At 36.9% G+C, this 17,357-nt stretch overlaps 1 protein-coding gene and 1 long non-coding RNA gene across 2 annotated transcripts in view; one reads left to right on the forward strand and one right to left on the reverse strand.

Annotated features, from left to right (window-relative positions):
* The window catches only part of LOC103217794 (uncharacterized), a 160,012-nt gene extending 146,285 nt beyond the window's left edge, over positions 1-13,727 (forward strand). Inside the window, exon 4 of the long non-coding RNA XR_005241452.2 lies at positions 11,934-13,727. This is a non-coding gene — a long non-coding RNA (uncharacterized lncRNA). The remainder of the gene's footprint in view (positions 1-11,933) is intronic.
* Positions 1-17,357, reverse strand: part of ABCA12 (ATP binding cassette subfamily A member 12) — a 208,128-nt gene that overhangs the window by 19,503 nt on the left and 171,268 nt on the right. The window contains exons 39-45 of the mRNA XM_038001573.2: positions 16,950-17,055; positions 8,546-8,600; positions 7,799-7,976; positions 6,192-6,307; positions 4,729-4,888; positions 3,374-3,627; positions 407-611 (exon numbers count right to left, since the gene is read on the reverse strand). Of these exons, the coding sequence (XP_037857501.2) occupies positions 407-611; positions 3,374-3,627; positions 4,729-4,888; positions 6,192-6,307; positions 7,799-7,976; positions 8,546-8,600; positions 16,950-17,055 (1,074 nt within the window). The remainder of the gene's footprint in view (positions 1-406; positions 612-3,373; positions 3,628-4,728; positions 4,889-6,191; positions 6,308-7,798; positions 7,977-8,545; positions 8,601-16,949; positions 17,056-17,357) is intronic.

A 17,357-nucleotide genomic window follows, 5' to 3' on the forward strand; every position in this document is an offset into this window, starting at 1 on the left:
TTATATTTCTAGAAAAAAATTATGGAAAAATAATTAAGATTTTTTTTTCTTTTTTTGAGGCAGAATCACTCTGTCACCCAAGCTGGAGTGCAGTGGTACAATCTCAGCTCACTGCAGCCTCCACCTCCCAGGTTCAAGTGATTCTCGTACCTCAGCCTCCCGAGTAGCTGGAACTACAGACATGCACCACCATGCCTAGCTAATTTTTATATTTTTAGTAGAGACGTGGTTTCACCACGTTGGCCAGGCTGATCTCAAACTCCTGACCTCAAGTGATCCTCCCACCTTGGCCTCCCAAAGTGCTAAGATTACATGAGCCACTGTGCCTGGCCAATAATTAAGATTTTAATTTGTCACACAGTATGCCAATGAAAAGGACAATTAGAAACAAAACACAGTTTCTTACCTCTCCAGCAGGTATCCCAATGCTGATGTTGTTTACAGCTATAATCTTTTTGTGGATAAGTTGGTAGGTCTTTGTGAGACGATAAAGTTGGACCAGGTCAAATTCAGCCGCACCGCTCTCAACTCTTAATCTCTCAGCCCGCACATCTTCATCCTCATCTATTGTCTCCCTTACATGTGAAGAATTAAATTTTCTGAAGAAAAGCCTAAAAATGGACCCAGTGATTTTACATCAGTGATTTTGAAATGACATTATTCAATTTTGACATGTTTTGATGGGTTTTCATGTCGCTAACAGTGTACTAGTCATCATTAGACTTCTTTTACATTTGTAATGAATTATGCTACTCAGATAACTTAAGAAATCTGTATAGACCCTCTTCACTGTATTCACCGTGGTATTTGTGAAACAGCTTTTGTTCTCCATGCCTTAAATGTTTACAGATCCACTGTTAAGATTTATAATTCTAATTTCAGTAATAAGGAAGTGTTTGAAGGTTAGTTCCTAAGAGAGGGACTAAGGAACTCCAGAATCGTTAGGAAAACTCATCATCTACAAACCTAACACCAATGATCACCTTTAAAAAAAAAAAACCCTTTCAGCCAGGTGCAGTAGCTCACCCCTATAATCGCAGCACTTTGAGAGGCTGAGGCAGGCGGATCACCTGAGGTCAGAAGTTCAAGACCAGCCTGGCCAACCTGTCAAAACTCTGTCTCTACTAAAAATACAAAAATTACACAGGCATGGTGGTGCACGCCTGTAGTCCCAGCTGCTTGGAAGGCTGAGGCAGGAGAATTGCTTGAACGCGGGAGGCAGAGGTTGCAGTGAGCCAAGATCATACTACTGCACTCTAGCCTGGGCAGCAGAGCAAGACTCCGTCTCAAAAAAAAATTTTTTTTCAATTAAATTTAAAAAGCCTCTCTATTTTTTTTTTTAATTTTAGGAACAGCATAAGATCTGCCCTTTTAACAAAATTTTAAGTGCACAATACAGTATTGTTAACTATAGGCACAATATTGTATAGCAGATATATCTACTTTTATAATCATCAATAATATTAATGCTATCGTTATTCTGTACTTGTTTTACTATTAATGTCTCACCTAGGATTTAGCCAATATTTTAAGGTTATCAGCCCTCCAAACTCATTAAGTCTCAAACCCACCTTGATATCTTGGCTAACAAATACCAAAAAATAAAAATAAAAAATAAATTAATTAATTAAAGAAATCAATCCAGGTTTTCTTCCCAATGTCCCGGTTTCTTCTGAAGAGATCCTCAAAGACCCCAACCGTAATCTAATCTTCCTTATTCCAAAATCATGTAGTCAGTCTCCAAATACTGGAAATGCCTTTTTTGTTGTTGTTGTTGTTTTTTTTTTTTTTTTTTTTGAGACAGAGTCTTGCTCTGCCACCTAGGCTGGAGTGCAGTGGCGCCATCTCAACTCACTGCAACCTCCGCCTCCTGAGTTCAAGCGATTCTTGTGCCTGAACCTCCCCAGTAGCTAGGATTACAGGCACACACCATCACGTCCAGCTAGTTCTTGTATTTTTAGCTGGGGTTTCACCATGTTCGTCAGGCTGGTCTCAAACTCCTGACCTCAGGTGATCTGCCCGCCTTGGCCTCCCAAAGTGCTGGGATTACAGGCGTGAGCCACCGCGCCTTATAACACCCTATCATGGATTATTTTCTGCCTAGTCCTATAGGCTTTTATCCTTCTCAGCTAGATTTCTCCAGGAGCTAAAACGGCTCCAGGGTCTCTAACTCTTCCATTCCAGTCTGCACTGCATCTACAAAATTACATTTCGTCAAGCACAACTTCATCATGTTTTTCTCGTTCAAAAACTCTTAATGAATGTCCATTTGTTTGCTGAATAAAGCCCAAACCATATCTCTTTATCAAGCATTTAAGAGATTCCATAATCTCCCAACTGCATGTTAAACTGTAACTCCTACTTTTACCTTACATTTATTCTATGTTCTAATTAAATTATAATACTTCTTTCTTAAATATGCTCTAATATATTTCTCTATCTCTGCTCTTTTATTTTCTCTCATTATTTACTTAAAATTTTAGTTTTCAATAGATGATACATGTACATGTCATTAAAATTTAAATGATACCAAAGAATATATAGTGAAAACGGTTCTCTTCAACCATGTCTCTCTCTCATCAGGAGAGGCACTCACAATTAGAGATAGTCTATGGATATGTCGGCATAAATAATTCTTTTCTGTTTAACTGGAATGGCAATATACTTTACACATAGTTCTGAACCTTGCATTTTTAAATTAGTAAGTATTAAAGACACTTCCAAATGTTACATAGAGAACTATATCATTCTTTCTAATGGCTGCTTAATGTTCTATTAGTCCCTAAATGAAGGACGTTTATGCTGTTTCTATTCTTTTGCTATTGGAAATGGTTACTATAATGAATAACTTTAAACATACATAAGTCTGTATATCTGTGAGCATATATGTAAGCATTCCAGAAATGGAATTGCTGGGTCAATTGCATGTGTATTTCTTCTCGTTTATGATGCTGTCTTCACTTTTTCTTAGTCTTCTTTTCCCAAACTCATTGCCAACATGCTCCACACTCAATCCTCTTTCCCCATTTCTGCCTAGAAAGTGTTTTCCCTTTTCCCAAACTCAACTCAAAGACTACATCTTTTGTTTATGTACATATTTTCACTTCACCACTGTATCTTAATCTTTTTAAGGTTAACAACTGTGCTTATTTAATTTTATTCCCTCACTCAACAGCAATAGTTGCAGTCACATATTAAGATTTGATAACTATTTACTAGAATAAAATAGTGAATTATGCTAGAATTTTTTTAAAGTTTTTGAGCCAAACATTTCCATATTACCAATGGAAAAGCTTAGACTATTGACTTCTTTCTCAATAGCTTGAATTGAGTTCTGTTTTAGATGTCAAACATATGCTTTCATTACATTTACCTGAGTTTCTTGATCAGGGATTCATTGATTAAGAGTCTCAAGAAAAAAAACATGGTGCCCTGAGAAACGAGAGCCACAAACATTGCACCTAGTTTATCCATCTCAAAGGTTTCATTTGGGTATTCCACTCCATATGCTTTTAAGAAGTCTAGGACCGACTGTTGTTGAGAAAGTTCAATCAAACCGTAGCCAAAACAGAATTGTGGGAAAATCAGGAAAATGCGCTTGAGGGTTTCAGAAATAAGTTCTAAAGTCTGAAATAAGAGAAATAAAAATAAAACTCAGTGTTAAGCTTCCAAAAAGCTGACAAAATTTTAAAAATAGATGTAGACAAATAGTGAAACCTAAAAAGCTTATCTAGATTGACAATTATTGCCCATGTAGGCTGAATTTGCATACAACTATTTAGTATACTAAATGGTGGATGTTTATCACTGAAATACAAGCAGAAAATCATTATGTGAGGCCACCTCTAATGTTGGACGTAATCCTGGAGGCAAAATTATTTCTAGACCTGCCTTTAATCCCAGGAATGTAGGGCTAGCCAGCGCGTTGGGGTCTGATACAGGGTATCGTTATGTGCCTGAGGGAGGGAGGTACTTGTTACAGTAAAGTTTTGGAACCCAAGATAATCCCTACTTGGAGAGGGACTAAAATGGTGAAATGAGGTAGAAGAAGAGCCAACATGTCTCCAAGAGGGGCAAATAGCTCATTTTCACATTATTCACACGTGGGCCAACAACTTCCACTTCATGAATTTTCTTCCTTCTCCCAGAGTATGCTTGTCTAGTCCTCAGTTCACTTCATTTCCTCTCTATTCTTTTCTGTTCAATTGCCTGGCACTGTTAGTGCTTCTCTTCTCACTAATCATAATTGTCAGCTCTGAATGGAAAGTGATGCTTACAATGAAGTAGTCTCCAATACATGATTGAAAGGGGATGAATTAGGTTTTTTCTCTATGAATGTTCAAATGAATCGAAGCTCATAGTCATATAACTAAGTCATTGTCCTTGTCACCACCATACCATAAGAATTTGTTAATGAGGAAGATGTTTAGCTGACCAATGGTTGCGATTTCTGTAGGGCCGCACAATACATCTGATTTCACCTCCATCACCCCATTCAAGCCCTATCAGGTGTCAATAGTTTTGACACTCAGTACATACAATGATAGGCATTAACTTAGACGAGGCCCAAAAAGGATTTTAAAAGCTGTAGTTTCTCCTCTCCCAAATTTAATAGAATCAAATGATATTCTTCTTTTTTATGCAGAATAAATAAAATCTTTCTATCTGGAACATGTTGAAGCTTTTGATAAATTCACTGAAATTTAGCAGACTAATAAGGGACCTTACCGGATCATTAGGCTTTTCCTTGGAAAGAAAGTATACCACTGACAGGGAAACAATGGAATTAATGCCAAAAAATAAGTTGACACAGACATAAGTGATGAAGGCCATTCCTGTTTCATGGAAGAGTCCAGCCAGCAAGTACATCCAAGAAAATGTTGCATACCTGCAGGTGAAAAACACGATGAAATAAAATTATGCCTTGGCCAGGCATGGTGGCTCACACCTGTAATACTAATGCTTTAGGAGGCTGAGGCAGGTAGATCACTTGAGCCCAGGAGTTTGAGACCAGCGTGAGCAACTTGGCAAAACCCTGTCTCTACAGAAAAATACGAAAATCAGCCGGGCATGGTGGCATGCACCTGTAGTCCTGGTTATTTGGGAGGCTGAGGTGGGAGGATCACCTAAGTCCGGGAGGTCAAACTGTGGTGAGCTGTGAACATGCCACTGCACTCCAGTCTGGGTGACAGAGTGAGATCCCATCTCAAAAAAGAAATGCCTTAATTATTCTATTTTACAAAAAATAACAATTTAAATGGGCTTCCAAAGTAAAAATAACCATTAGGGATGAGTTGTCAAGCCTTGTAACTAGATCTCTCTTTCATTCCTTTTTGACAAAAAAATCCAAAGAGTGTTTTTAAAAAACAGAAAAAAAGCCTCTTTTAAGAAACCTTGAGTAGTTCTACATCATTAAAACTACAAATTAATCTCTCCTGAATATGGTATTATCCCGCCTAGGCAAGCCTTTTTGGTTGCTCAGAAATATGAGTTTAATCAGTATAAATCTTATAATTTAAAGTTGAGGAAAAGTAATGACACTGTTCTAGCTGAGCAGAAAGAGCATGCTTAGAAGCTGGCTAGCCTGTTTTGAGCAAAACCTTGAGCAATTTGGGGGGCAATTAAATAGATCTAGAGACAGAGTTTCTGCATCAGCTACAATTGCTAATTAAGGGTTACTACCATGTATTCAGGGCAGAAAGATTTGTTATGCTAAGCATTGATTATATCAGCCTGTATTACCTATATTAGCTTACTATAGAAACAATATTATGTGTGTCCTTAGACATCTATAAAAAGATAAATATAAATAAGTGTACATGTATATGCACTTTATAATGCTATGTATACTCATATAGTCAATACATAAATTTATACATGTATACATATTTTCTAGTCATTCTAAAGCTTTCCTTTTATGTAAATGAGATCATATATGTAAATTAGAAAGCATGACACTTGGCACCCAATAAATGCTTATTAATTTTAGGTATTACTATTAATAACATTAATTTTCAAAAGTATTATACTTTACAGTCTATGGACTAGCAAGTGCAATGTATTGTTAGTCTCACTCATGTCAAATGAAACCCCAAGACAGTTGTAATTTAGCTAATGAGATTTAGTCCTATTTGTATCTAGGGGCATTTAATTCTATTAATTCTTCTTTCATTGCTTAATCAGCAGCTTACCCAAACAGGAGAAGTAGAAGAGATACGGCACCTAGGTTGTTTTCACTGTAGAATGCAGGTAACTTGAAAATTGCAATGATACCAATTGAAAATGCTACAGGCACCAAGTAGAAAACCTATGGAAATATTTAAAACAATGTTTAATATGTGACAAGCATTTTCAAAAAAAAAATTCAATAACCCATCTAGTTTAAAACTCCAACAAGTTGACCTAGAAAAATTTGAAGAAATGAATTCTTATTTATGTTCCCATTGCTTGTAACATTCAACTTATTTTACATTGATTTCACTTTAGAATTTGTCTCCTGCAATATGAGGTTAAGCCAATCTCCATCTTTAACAGATATACAAGGAATCCCTGGTGTTCCTGCCTTAGGCTTTGAGACTTGGGATGGTTCAGTGACAGAGGTTCAGTGAGAAAGATAAGACAGCCAGGTATCTTGGTATTACATTCAGTCCTCAAAGTATTGATTTCGTTTTGAATCCTGGAACTCTCTCAGATGGTTGATTTCTAAAGCTTGGTTATCAGTGTGAACCACTCTGTGCAAAGCAGCAGGGCATCAGGTCCCACATATCCTCATAATCACAGGTATATGAACAAAGAACTTAGCATTTTGTTGGCAAGTAGAAATATTAAATGCTGAGGAGTTTGCAGGAAGATGGACACAATGAAGGTAGTGGTAATTTAATTTGCAGGTCGGGGAGGAATCTCCTAAATTGGAATGAGCTCCAGATATAAGACAACAGAATCCTAAAGTACTAACTAGACCTTCAAAGAAGTATGTACTTGAAATTTTCTTAACATTAAAGCTCTTGTTAAGTCCTGAACAGTCATTACTATTCTTTTAGATTTGACTTCTACAACAAACACATTTTAGACCTCACTGGATACATTAACAAAATGGATAATGCAGTTAATTACTCTCTAACCCTTTAAGCCAATGATCTTGACAGCAACTCAGACACTTTCACCATAATCACCAGGCAAATGCATACCCATCCTGGGCTTTTGGCCAACATTGTTATGTTTGGAGTCACGAACAACCATCTGAACTTGGGACCATTTTATGCAAATGAGAGAGCTATCAATGAAATACATTCCTTCTTTTTCCTACTAATCTTCTTTAATGTGTCATTAGCAGGGGCTACTACTTCACGTTTTTCACTATTAGTTGATTAAATTTTTATAAGCTTGATTGTTTGGCACAATTAGGTAAGGATATTTTGCTGCTAACCTTCTATTTCTCCACAATACTGACAGTAAGACTTCAGCATGCTTAAAATCACCTGGCAGATCTTTTTAAAAATGCATATTCTCCACACTCCCCTCCTAAGATATGGATTTGACAGATCTAGAGTGGGGCCCAGAAATACACATTTTAAGTGCCCTAGGGAATCTGATCTAGTCCACAGAGATGAGGGCAGATAGGTTATCTTTCCTCCAACCACTGGATGAAGATAAGCCTGACTCAAGTCATTTTCTTTATTTCCTGTCTTTGTCACAACAATTTGAACAAACTAGAGTAAATAACTCTTGAATAGAAAACTGATGTCTTCTATCCAAATTAATCTTTTATTTCCTGCAATGAATGACATACGTTACTCACCATGTCATAAATGAAGTTTGTTACCCAGTAGCATGTCACACCAATGCCTGAAATGTGCTGCAACTGTTTGGCTTTGGTTTGATGTTCCCTTACAACATAGGTGACAAAGCTGGCGGTGGTGACAGAGTAGCCCATCAAGATAGACAGTGCCACTAAAATATCGATTAAACTGCTGATTCTAGAGTGAGCAATAGGGAGAGGAAAACACACATAAGTTTTTGGAACTCTTTTCCTCTCAGAAAGATTCGTAACTAAAACCATCAACAAAACAGTACAAGACTTGGCTGTGACACAAATAAGGCATCCTGCAAGGCAGCCAGATAATATCTCCAACGTGACTCTGCCATGACCCCAGAATAGATGTAGTTCTAGTGCATCGGAATTGACTAGGGATATTTGATAGAAAAACCTCGGTCTCCAACGGTTACAGAGTCTGTGCAAGGGATGTATCATTCTTGAGCATAGAAACCATACTTATTTGCTATGCAGGGAAGTTGAAGTGATGTAGCACTTATCACTTGACTTATAAAAGCAGCAAACGCTGTGAGTCTGCAGTCAACAAGCTCTACTTGGCAAGCCCACTCTACACCCTGGCAGAAACTTCCTTTTATCCCAGTCAGTGACATATTACCAGCCCTTCTAGATTGACATTCATTCAGATACAACTGTGATTTCCAATTACAGCACTTTATACAGAGGCTCAGCCATGTCAAGGAGAAAGTAGTCATGCTAGAGACATCTGCTTACGTGGCTTGTTCTTGGTCTTGCACTCCTGGATAAGGATGGCTATACATGATGATGCCTTAAAGAAGAAACAGTTCTTCTATTAACAGGTATTCAGTTAATCAGAAATACCAATTTTTAGATGAATAATATTCAACACTTTCCTCCTTATATTATCTAAACAATTTTATTTGGGGGACCTTTATTTAAAGGAAAATTATTTTTCCCCAATCCCATGAATGCCATACGATTGGTGGCACTCACATAAAAAGAGGTTTTTCACATTGTGTTTAGAACTTTTGGGAGGGGAACGAGAATTTATATTTCTTCTTTTTTTTGAGACCGAGTCTTGCTGTGTCGCCCAGGCTGGAGTGCAGTGGTGTGATCTCGGCTCACTGCAAGCTCTGCCTCCTGGGTTCAAGCGATTCTCCTGCCTCAGCCTCCTGAGTAGCTGGGACTACAGGTGCCTGCCACCTCACCAGGCTAATGTTTTATTTATTTATTTATTGTATTTTTAGTAGAGACGGGGTTTCACTGTGTTAGCCAGGATGGTCTCGATTTCCTGACCTCATGATGTGCTCACCTTGGCCTCCCAAAGTGCTGGGATTACAGGCATGAGCCACCGTGCCCCGCCCCAAGAATTTATATTTCTTATATTACATTTCCCTCTAGTGTGTTATATTTAAATAATTATGTTCCATCTTTTCCTTCTATCTGGTCATATATATGTTTGTATTTCAACAGCACTTCAGAAACGTACATTTAAATAAGCAATTCAAAGAGGGACCAATTATTTATATGAGGATCCCTTAAAGAGCAGATAGTTACTTCCTCCATCCCTCTTTAGTGCTGTGTCTGTGGTGGGGAAATAGTATAGCCTGAGCAGACTCCTCCTTCCCCTTTATTGCTTCTAAGATGCTTATTTTTCTAGAGCTCTACCACAGTAGGGCTTGGGAACTTCAGCCATACCCGAGGCCTTTTCACTGAGACATAAATGTCTAAGAGGATTCAGAGATATTAGCTGGCTTCAGAAAAGTGGTCACTTACTTCCAATACAGTCCCAAATTGTGGGGATCTCCCAGTATTGCTTATGCTTGAGTAAAAAGCAAGGCTCTTTTTTTTCCCTTCCTTAGGGGACCTTGGTTAGCCAAAGTCAAAAATGAGCTGTCATCAGTTTTCCAAAAGAAAAAAATGTGAAGGTAAAGTATGTACTGCCTGAGTGACTATGGAAAAGAATGGTAGAGGATGCCATTGAAGATGGCTCCTAAATACTTGTTGCTATAGTGTCATAAACTAAGTGGGAGCTTTCTCACTTACTGTTCATATAGTATTAGCTCATTGTACTAGGATGTTAAGGCCCTTGCGCAGCACTGAATATTATAGATGATTCTAAAGGCAGATTCTCTCAAGTTACATTTATAATTTTCATTAAATAGAATGTAACATCTTTTAAAGTTGAGCTCTACAACTGTTGTATATTAAAGAAAAAATATATAGTTAAAGCAAAAAACAACAGCAACAAAAACCAAGTTGATTTATAATGTTAATCACATCATTGGAGGCATATACTTTTCTTATCTTTTGTATAAATTAAGGGGCCTTTTTATTTATTTATTTTTTTGAGACAGAGTCTCGCTCTGTCACCCAGGCTGGAATGCAGTGGCGTGATCTCAGTTCACTGCAAGCTCTGCCTCCCGGGTTCACGCCATTCTCCTGCCTCAGCCTCCCGAGTAGCTGGGACTATAGGTGCCCACCACCACGCCCAGCTAATTTTTTGTATTTTTAGTAGAGGCGGGGTTTCACCGTGTTAGCCAGGATGGTCTGGATCTCCTGACCTCGTGATCCGCCCGCCTCAGCCTCCCAAAGTATTGGGATTTCAGCCATGAGCCACAGTGCCCGGCCTATGGGGCCCTTTTTAACTGAGATTCAGTTTTCCTAGGGGCCCTACTTAAACCCTAATGCTAAATTATTATATAGGCAAGGGAGAACTTTTCTTTTATTTCTGCTTTGTATTTCAGAATCAAGAAATACTCTATTTCACCAGAGAAATCCTTGCAAATACATTTTACTCCACTATGCAAAATCCTGTGGAACCAGTTTTTTATACATATTTTTAGCTGAAAGATCAAGGAAATGTGTCACAGTTGGGGACCTATGTCATAATTATCTCTGTAGGTTCTACAGCATCCAGCATGATGTCCAAAGTAGACAGACTGGTCAATAAATGCTTTTAAATGAACTCAAATCTTAAAATTTCAATTAATATTTTTCTCACATATAATGTATATTAAAAATAAGACATCTTCTGATGTCTCTACAGTTATAAACCTTAAATTAGATGGTTCCCATGGACCTAATGCAACAAAGTAAGAATAAACACTGGAGTGGAAGGGGCAATGTGTTAGTATTCTTGAAAAAGAGCCTTGTTGTATACACTTGTTAAGGAAAACAAGCAAACCTGTATTTTTTCAGAAGAAAGAACAGAATTTTAATGTTATATTAACCACTAGAGGGAACCACATGAATAGAATAGATATTGACATTGCAAAGGAAAGCTAATTAAAAGACTTTTATTAGCATGTTAGAATTCAAAGAAAATCAATTTTACAGTTAAAGTAAAATCCCAATTCATGCAAAATCTAACAAAGATGCCTTCAAACAACTAGTGTGTTGAGGGAGGCAGTGGGAGAATAATTGGGTTGATTTTTAAAACCAGTAACACTATGGTAGACCTCATATATGCATTAAGAAACAATAAAAGTAAGTTAGGGTGATGCAGCATTTCTTCTTTGAAAGAGATCGGGTTCCTTCCAGAGAGGGTGGAAACTTACCACTTCTGTAAGTCTATTTAAGAAAAATTATTAGAGGCTAGAAGACATACTGTTACTAATATCTATATAACTCAAGCTACATCTTATATTAGTTTTAATTAAACCTGTTTAGGGTCAAAATAAACTTTATGTTTTAGAGTTCGTAATTCTTTATACTCTGTAATTTAAAATGTAATGTTAGGAGCTACAACAAGCCTGCTGGAGTCTAGAGTGACTCAGATTGCCTTGGTCTAAATAAAGAGCACTAATTACAAAGGAAGCCAGAATACAGGTTTTAAAAAGCTGACCCTTCAAAAGCAGCATTGGTCTCTTGTTCTCTTTATCTTTGCTACATTTTCCCCCAGTTATTTCTATAGTTCTTATACTTTCATTGTCTGTCTCAACAATGAATGTCTTTTGCTCTGAATAAAACACTCTACTGAAAGTACAGTATCCAATAGTATTTCACACCAGGTTACACTAGACCCAATTCACTTTAGTCATCATTTAATTTAATTTACCACTTTTGACTTTGCTCTTTATTGATGCTCTAGATCTAAGGACTATCAATCTTGTATTCTCTTCTTGGTTTCTCCTACTAGGAAAATGCCAAAGCAATTGAGAAAAAAAAATACTGTTTTCTCTGAAATGAAGACTCTTCAAGATCCTGGTGCTGGAATGAGTATTGGACTCTTTGGTCTACTTCTACAGTCACCAGTACATCTGGCACACACTATGATGCCCAACAGTAGAGAGATGAAAGAAATGTAGATGTTGGCATTTCTAAAAGAGATGTTGTATCTTTTATCCTACTTAATAGACTATTAGGCTATAAATCTCAATCTTGGCCAGCAAATGTGTTCACCAGCTTTTCTTTATTCTTTAAAAAAAAATTGTAGGATCAGCATGGAAAAATAATTTGAGCAAGGCTCAAGAAGATGACATGATCTGATAAATAGTAATTGAAATATGTGTATATTTTAAAAGTCTGTTTCAAATTTCAAGTCTTATTTTAAAAACCATGTGAAAGCCTCTTGTGAAACCCAACTGAAGTAGGCATGGCTGAGTTCAGAGGAGCAGTGTGGAGGATTAGAAAAATAAACAGGCAGGAGTGAGACAGCCCTGGATTCAAATCCCACTTCTAGGCCTTAGAGAAATGATATAATAGTAGGGGATAATAATATTCACTCTTAAGAGTGCTGTAGGGATCATCAATATTTCATATAAAGCATGTCATATGGTCAGTGCTCAATGAATGGCAATGCCTTTGTCCAGTTATAGAATTTTTTAGTATAAAAGTTTTGTCTTTCAGAAAATTAACAAAGATATTCAGGACCGGAATTCAGCTCTGGATCAAATAGACCTGATATCTACAGAACTTTTCACCCAAAAACAACAGAATGTACATTTTTCTCATCACCACATGGCATTTACTCTAAAATTGATCACATAATCAGAAGTAAAACACTTCTCAGTAAATTAAAAAGAACTGAAATCATAACAGTCTCTCAGACTACAATGCAGTTAAATTAGAACTCCAGATTAGGAAATTCAGTCAAAACCACACAACTACATGGAAATTGAACAACCTTCTCCAGAATGACTCCTGGGTAAATAATGAAAGTAAGGCAGAAATCAAGAAGTTCTTTGAAACTAATGAGAAAAAGAGAGAATGTACCAGAATCTCTGGGACACAGCTAAAATAGTGTTAAGAGGGAATTTATAGCACTAAATGCCCACATCAAACAGCTAAACACCTAGGTCTCAAGTTAACAACCTAACATCTTAACTAAAAGAACTTAGAGAACCAAGAGCAAATAAACCCCAAAGCTAGCAGAAGACAAGAAATAACCAAGATCAGAGCTGAACTGAAGGAGACAGAGACACAAAAATTCCTTTAAAAAAATCAACGAATCCAGGAGCTGTTTTTTTGGAAACATTAATTAAATAGACAACTAGCTAGACTAACAAATAAGAGAGAAGAATCAAATAAACATAATCAGAAATGATTGATAAGGGGGATATTACCACTGACCCCACAGAAATACAACCAACCATCAGAGAATACTATGAACACCTCTATGCAAATAAACTAGAAAATGTAGAAGAAACGGATAAATTTCTGGACACACATACCCTCCCAAGACTGAACCAGGAAGAAATCAAATCCCTAAATAGACCAATAACAAGTTTTGAAATTGAGGCAGTAATAAAAAACCTACCAACCAAAAAGAGCCCAGGACCAGATGGATTCACAGCTGAATTCTACCAGAGTATAAAGAAGAGCTGATACAATTTCTACTGAAATTATTCCAAACAATTGAAAAGGAGAGACTCCTCCCTAACTAATTCTATGAGGCCAGCATCATCTTGATACCAAAACCTGGCAGAAATACAAAAAAAAAAAAAAAAAAAGAGGCTGGGTGTGATGGCTCACACCTGTAATCCCAGCACTTTGGGAGCTCAAGGTGGGTAGATCACCTGAAGTCAGGAGTTTGAGACCAGCATGACCAACATGGTGAAACCCTCTCTCTCATAAAAATACAAAAAATTAGCCAGGCATGTGGCGGGCACCTATAATCCCAGCTACTTGGGAGGCTGGGGCAGGAGAATTGCTTAACCACAGAGGCAGAGACTGCAGTGAGCTGAGATTGTGCCACTGCACTCCAGCCTGGGCAACGGAGTGAGACTCTGCCTCAAAAAAAAAAAAACAAAAAAAAAACAAAAACAAAAGCTTCAGGCCAACATCCTTGATGAACGTCAATGCAAAAATTCTCAATAAAACACTGGTAAACTGAATCCAATAGCAAATCAAAAAGTTTATCCACTACAATCAAATTGGCTTTCATCCCGAGGATGCAAGGTTGGTTCGACATATACAAATCAATAAATATGATTTATCACATAAACAGAACTAAAGACCAAAACTACAAGACTATCTCAATAGACACAGAGAAGGCATTTGATAAAATTCAACATCCCTTTTGTTAAAAATTCAAACTAGGTATTAAAGGAACATACCTCAAAATAATAAGAGACATATAAGGCAAACCCACAGACAATAATATACTGAATGGGCAAAAGCTGGAAGCATTCCCCCTGAAAACTGGCACAAAATAAGGATATGCTCTCTCACCACTCCTATTCAACATAGTATTGGAAGTTTTGGCCAGAGCAATCAGGCAAGAGAAAGAAAGAAAGGTATTCAAATAGGAAGAGAGAAAGTCAAATTATCTTTGTTTGCAGATGACATGATCCTATATCTAGAAAACCCCATTGTCCCAGCCCAAAAGCTTCTTAAGCTAGGATAAGCAGCTTCAGCAAAATCTCAGGAGACAAAATCAATGTGCAAAAATTGCTAGCATTCCTATATACCAACAATAGGCAAGCAGAGAGCCAAATCATGAATGAACTCTCATTCACAATTGCTACAAAAAGAATAAAATACCTAGGAATACAGCTAACAAAGGAAGTGAAGGACCTCTTCAAGAGAACAACAAACCACTGCTCAAAGCAATCAGAGAGAACACAAACAAATGGAAAAACATTCCATGCTCATGGATAGGAAGAATCAATATCATGAAAATGGCCATACTGCCCAAAGTAATTTACAGATTCAATGTTATTCCCATTAAACTACCATTGACATTCTTCACAGAATTAGAAAAAAAATTTTAAAATTCATATGGAACCAAAAAAGAGACAGAATAGCTAAGACAATCCTAAGCAAAAAGAACAAAGCTGGAAGCATCACACTATCCAACTTCAAACTATACTACAAGGCTATAGTAATCAAAAAAGCATGGTACTGATACAAGAACAAACACATAGACCAATAGAAGAGAATAGAGAACTCAGAAATAAGACCAACATACCTACAACCATCTGATCTCTGACAAACCTGACAAAAACCAACAATGGGGAAAAAGATTCCCTATTTAATAAATGATGCTGGGAGAACTGGCTAGCCATATGCAGAAAATTGAAACTGGACCCATTTCTTACACCATATTCAAAAATTAACTCAAGATGGATTAAATACTTAAATGTAAAACCCAAAACTATAAAAACCCTAGAAGAAGATCTAGGCAATACCATTCGGGACATAGGCACAGGCAAAAATTTCATGATGAAAATGCCAAAAACAAAGCAATTGCAACAAAAGCAAAAATTGGCAAATGGGATCTAATTAAACCAAAGAGCTTCTGCACAGAAAACTATCATCAGAGTGGACAACTTACCAAATGGGAGAAAAATTTTGCCATCTATCTGTCTGACAAATGTCTAATATCCAGAGTCTATAAAGAACTTAAATTTACTGGGGAGAAAAAAAAAATTAAAAAGTGGGCAAAGGACATGAACAGACACTTCTAAAAAGAAGACATACATGCAACCAACAAACATATGAAAAAAAGTTCAACATCACTGATCATTAGGGAAATATAAATCTAAACCACAATGAGATACCATCTCAAAATAGTCAGAATGGCTATTAGCAAAAAGTCAAAAAACAATAAATGCTGGCGAGGTTGCAGAGAAAAAGGAGAGATTTCACACTGTTGGTAAGAATGTAAATTAGTTCAACCATTGTGGAAGACAGTATGGTGATTCCTCAGACATCAAGAGGCAGAAATACCATTTCACCCAGCAGTCTTACTACTACATATATACCAAAAGGAATATAAATAATTTTGTTATAAAGATACATGCACATATATGTTCACTGCAGCACTATTCACAATAGCAAAGACATGGAATCAACCTAAATGTCCATCAATGATAGACTGGATAAATAAAATGTGGTACATATACATCATGGAATACTATGCAGCCATAAAAAGGAATGAGATCATGTCCTTTGCAGAGAGATGGATGGAGCTGGAAGCGATTATCCTCAGGAAACTAATGTAGGAACGGAAAACCAAACACTGCACATTCTCACTGGGAGCTGAATGATGAGAACACATGGACACATGGTGGGGAACAATACATACTGGGGCCTGTCAGAGTGCAGAGGATGGAAGGAGGGAGAGCATCAGGAAGAATAGCTAATGGATGCTGGGCTTAATACCTAGGTGATGGGTTGATCTGTGCAGAAAACCACCATGGCACATATTTACCTATGTAACAAACCTACACATCTGGTACATGTACCCCTGAACTTACAATAAAAGTTGAAGAAAAATAACAATAAAATAAACAAGTAACCACTAACATATGTCAAAAAAGAAAGAAAAGTTTTGTCATCATGTTTAGATTTGTGAACAATATTTGTAAACATTAATTGTTTTTAAAAATTGTTTAGCCTATAGACAAGCATATCGTTTAAAAATATTTTTCTATGAGCTATATCTACTTGGTTCATAGCAGACATGCACATGAAGTCAGCATTATTATCCTGATTTGATAAATGAGAAAACTAAATTAACCCAAAGTTAAGAGGATTATTCAGAATGTTCCATCTGGCGGTAGTTACTACTTCTAAACTCCTTTTAAAGACCTGTGATTTAGATACCATAAAATACCTGCCACTGTGAAGAAACAGGATATAAAGTGCATTTTTATACGGAGAGTAACAAAAGTTGCAATACAAGACACTTTTGTGTTAGTAACTTTACCATGTCGGGCAGCATCGTATTTTGACATGTTAACTCGCAGAAGGAAATTGTTCAGGCTGTTGAGGTAAGCTGGAAGGGAGTGATAGCCTTCTGGATCATACCATACCTATTAAATTCCAAAAGAAGGCAAGATCAATATTGCATTCAAATAAATGAGGCTGTCTGAACATCTGACAGGCTATCTTATTTATATTTAAAATAAGAGCATCAATTTTCCAATAATTTATTTTATCTTGGAAGATTATGCACTGTTCTCTAGAGTATTGACCATAGGCCTATAAATTTCCAATTTGGAAACAGGCAGAAATTGGGAAGAGAGTTGTTCTCTGGACAGCACTGTTACTAGTTATTCAGGATCTCTTCTAGGCAAAGCTTGAAATAAACTGGAGAAATCATTATCTACATCCC

This window comes from Chlorocebus sabaeus, chromosome 10 (genome assembly GCF_047675955.1).
Source record: "Chlorocebus sabaeus isolate Y175 chromosome 10, mChlSab1.0.hap1, whole genome shotgun sequence".
In the NCBI taxonomy this organism is placed as follows: Eukaryota; Metazoa; Chordata; class Mammalia; order Primates; family Cercopithecidae; genus Chlorocebus; species Chlorocebus sabaeus.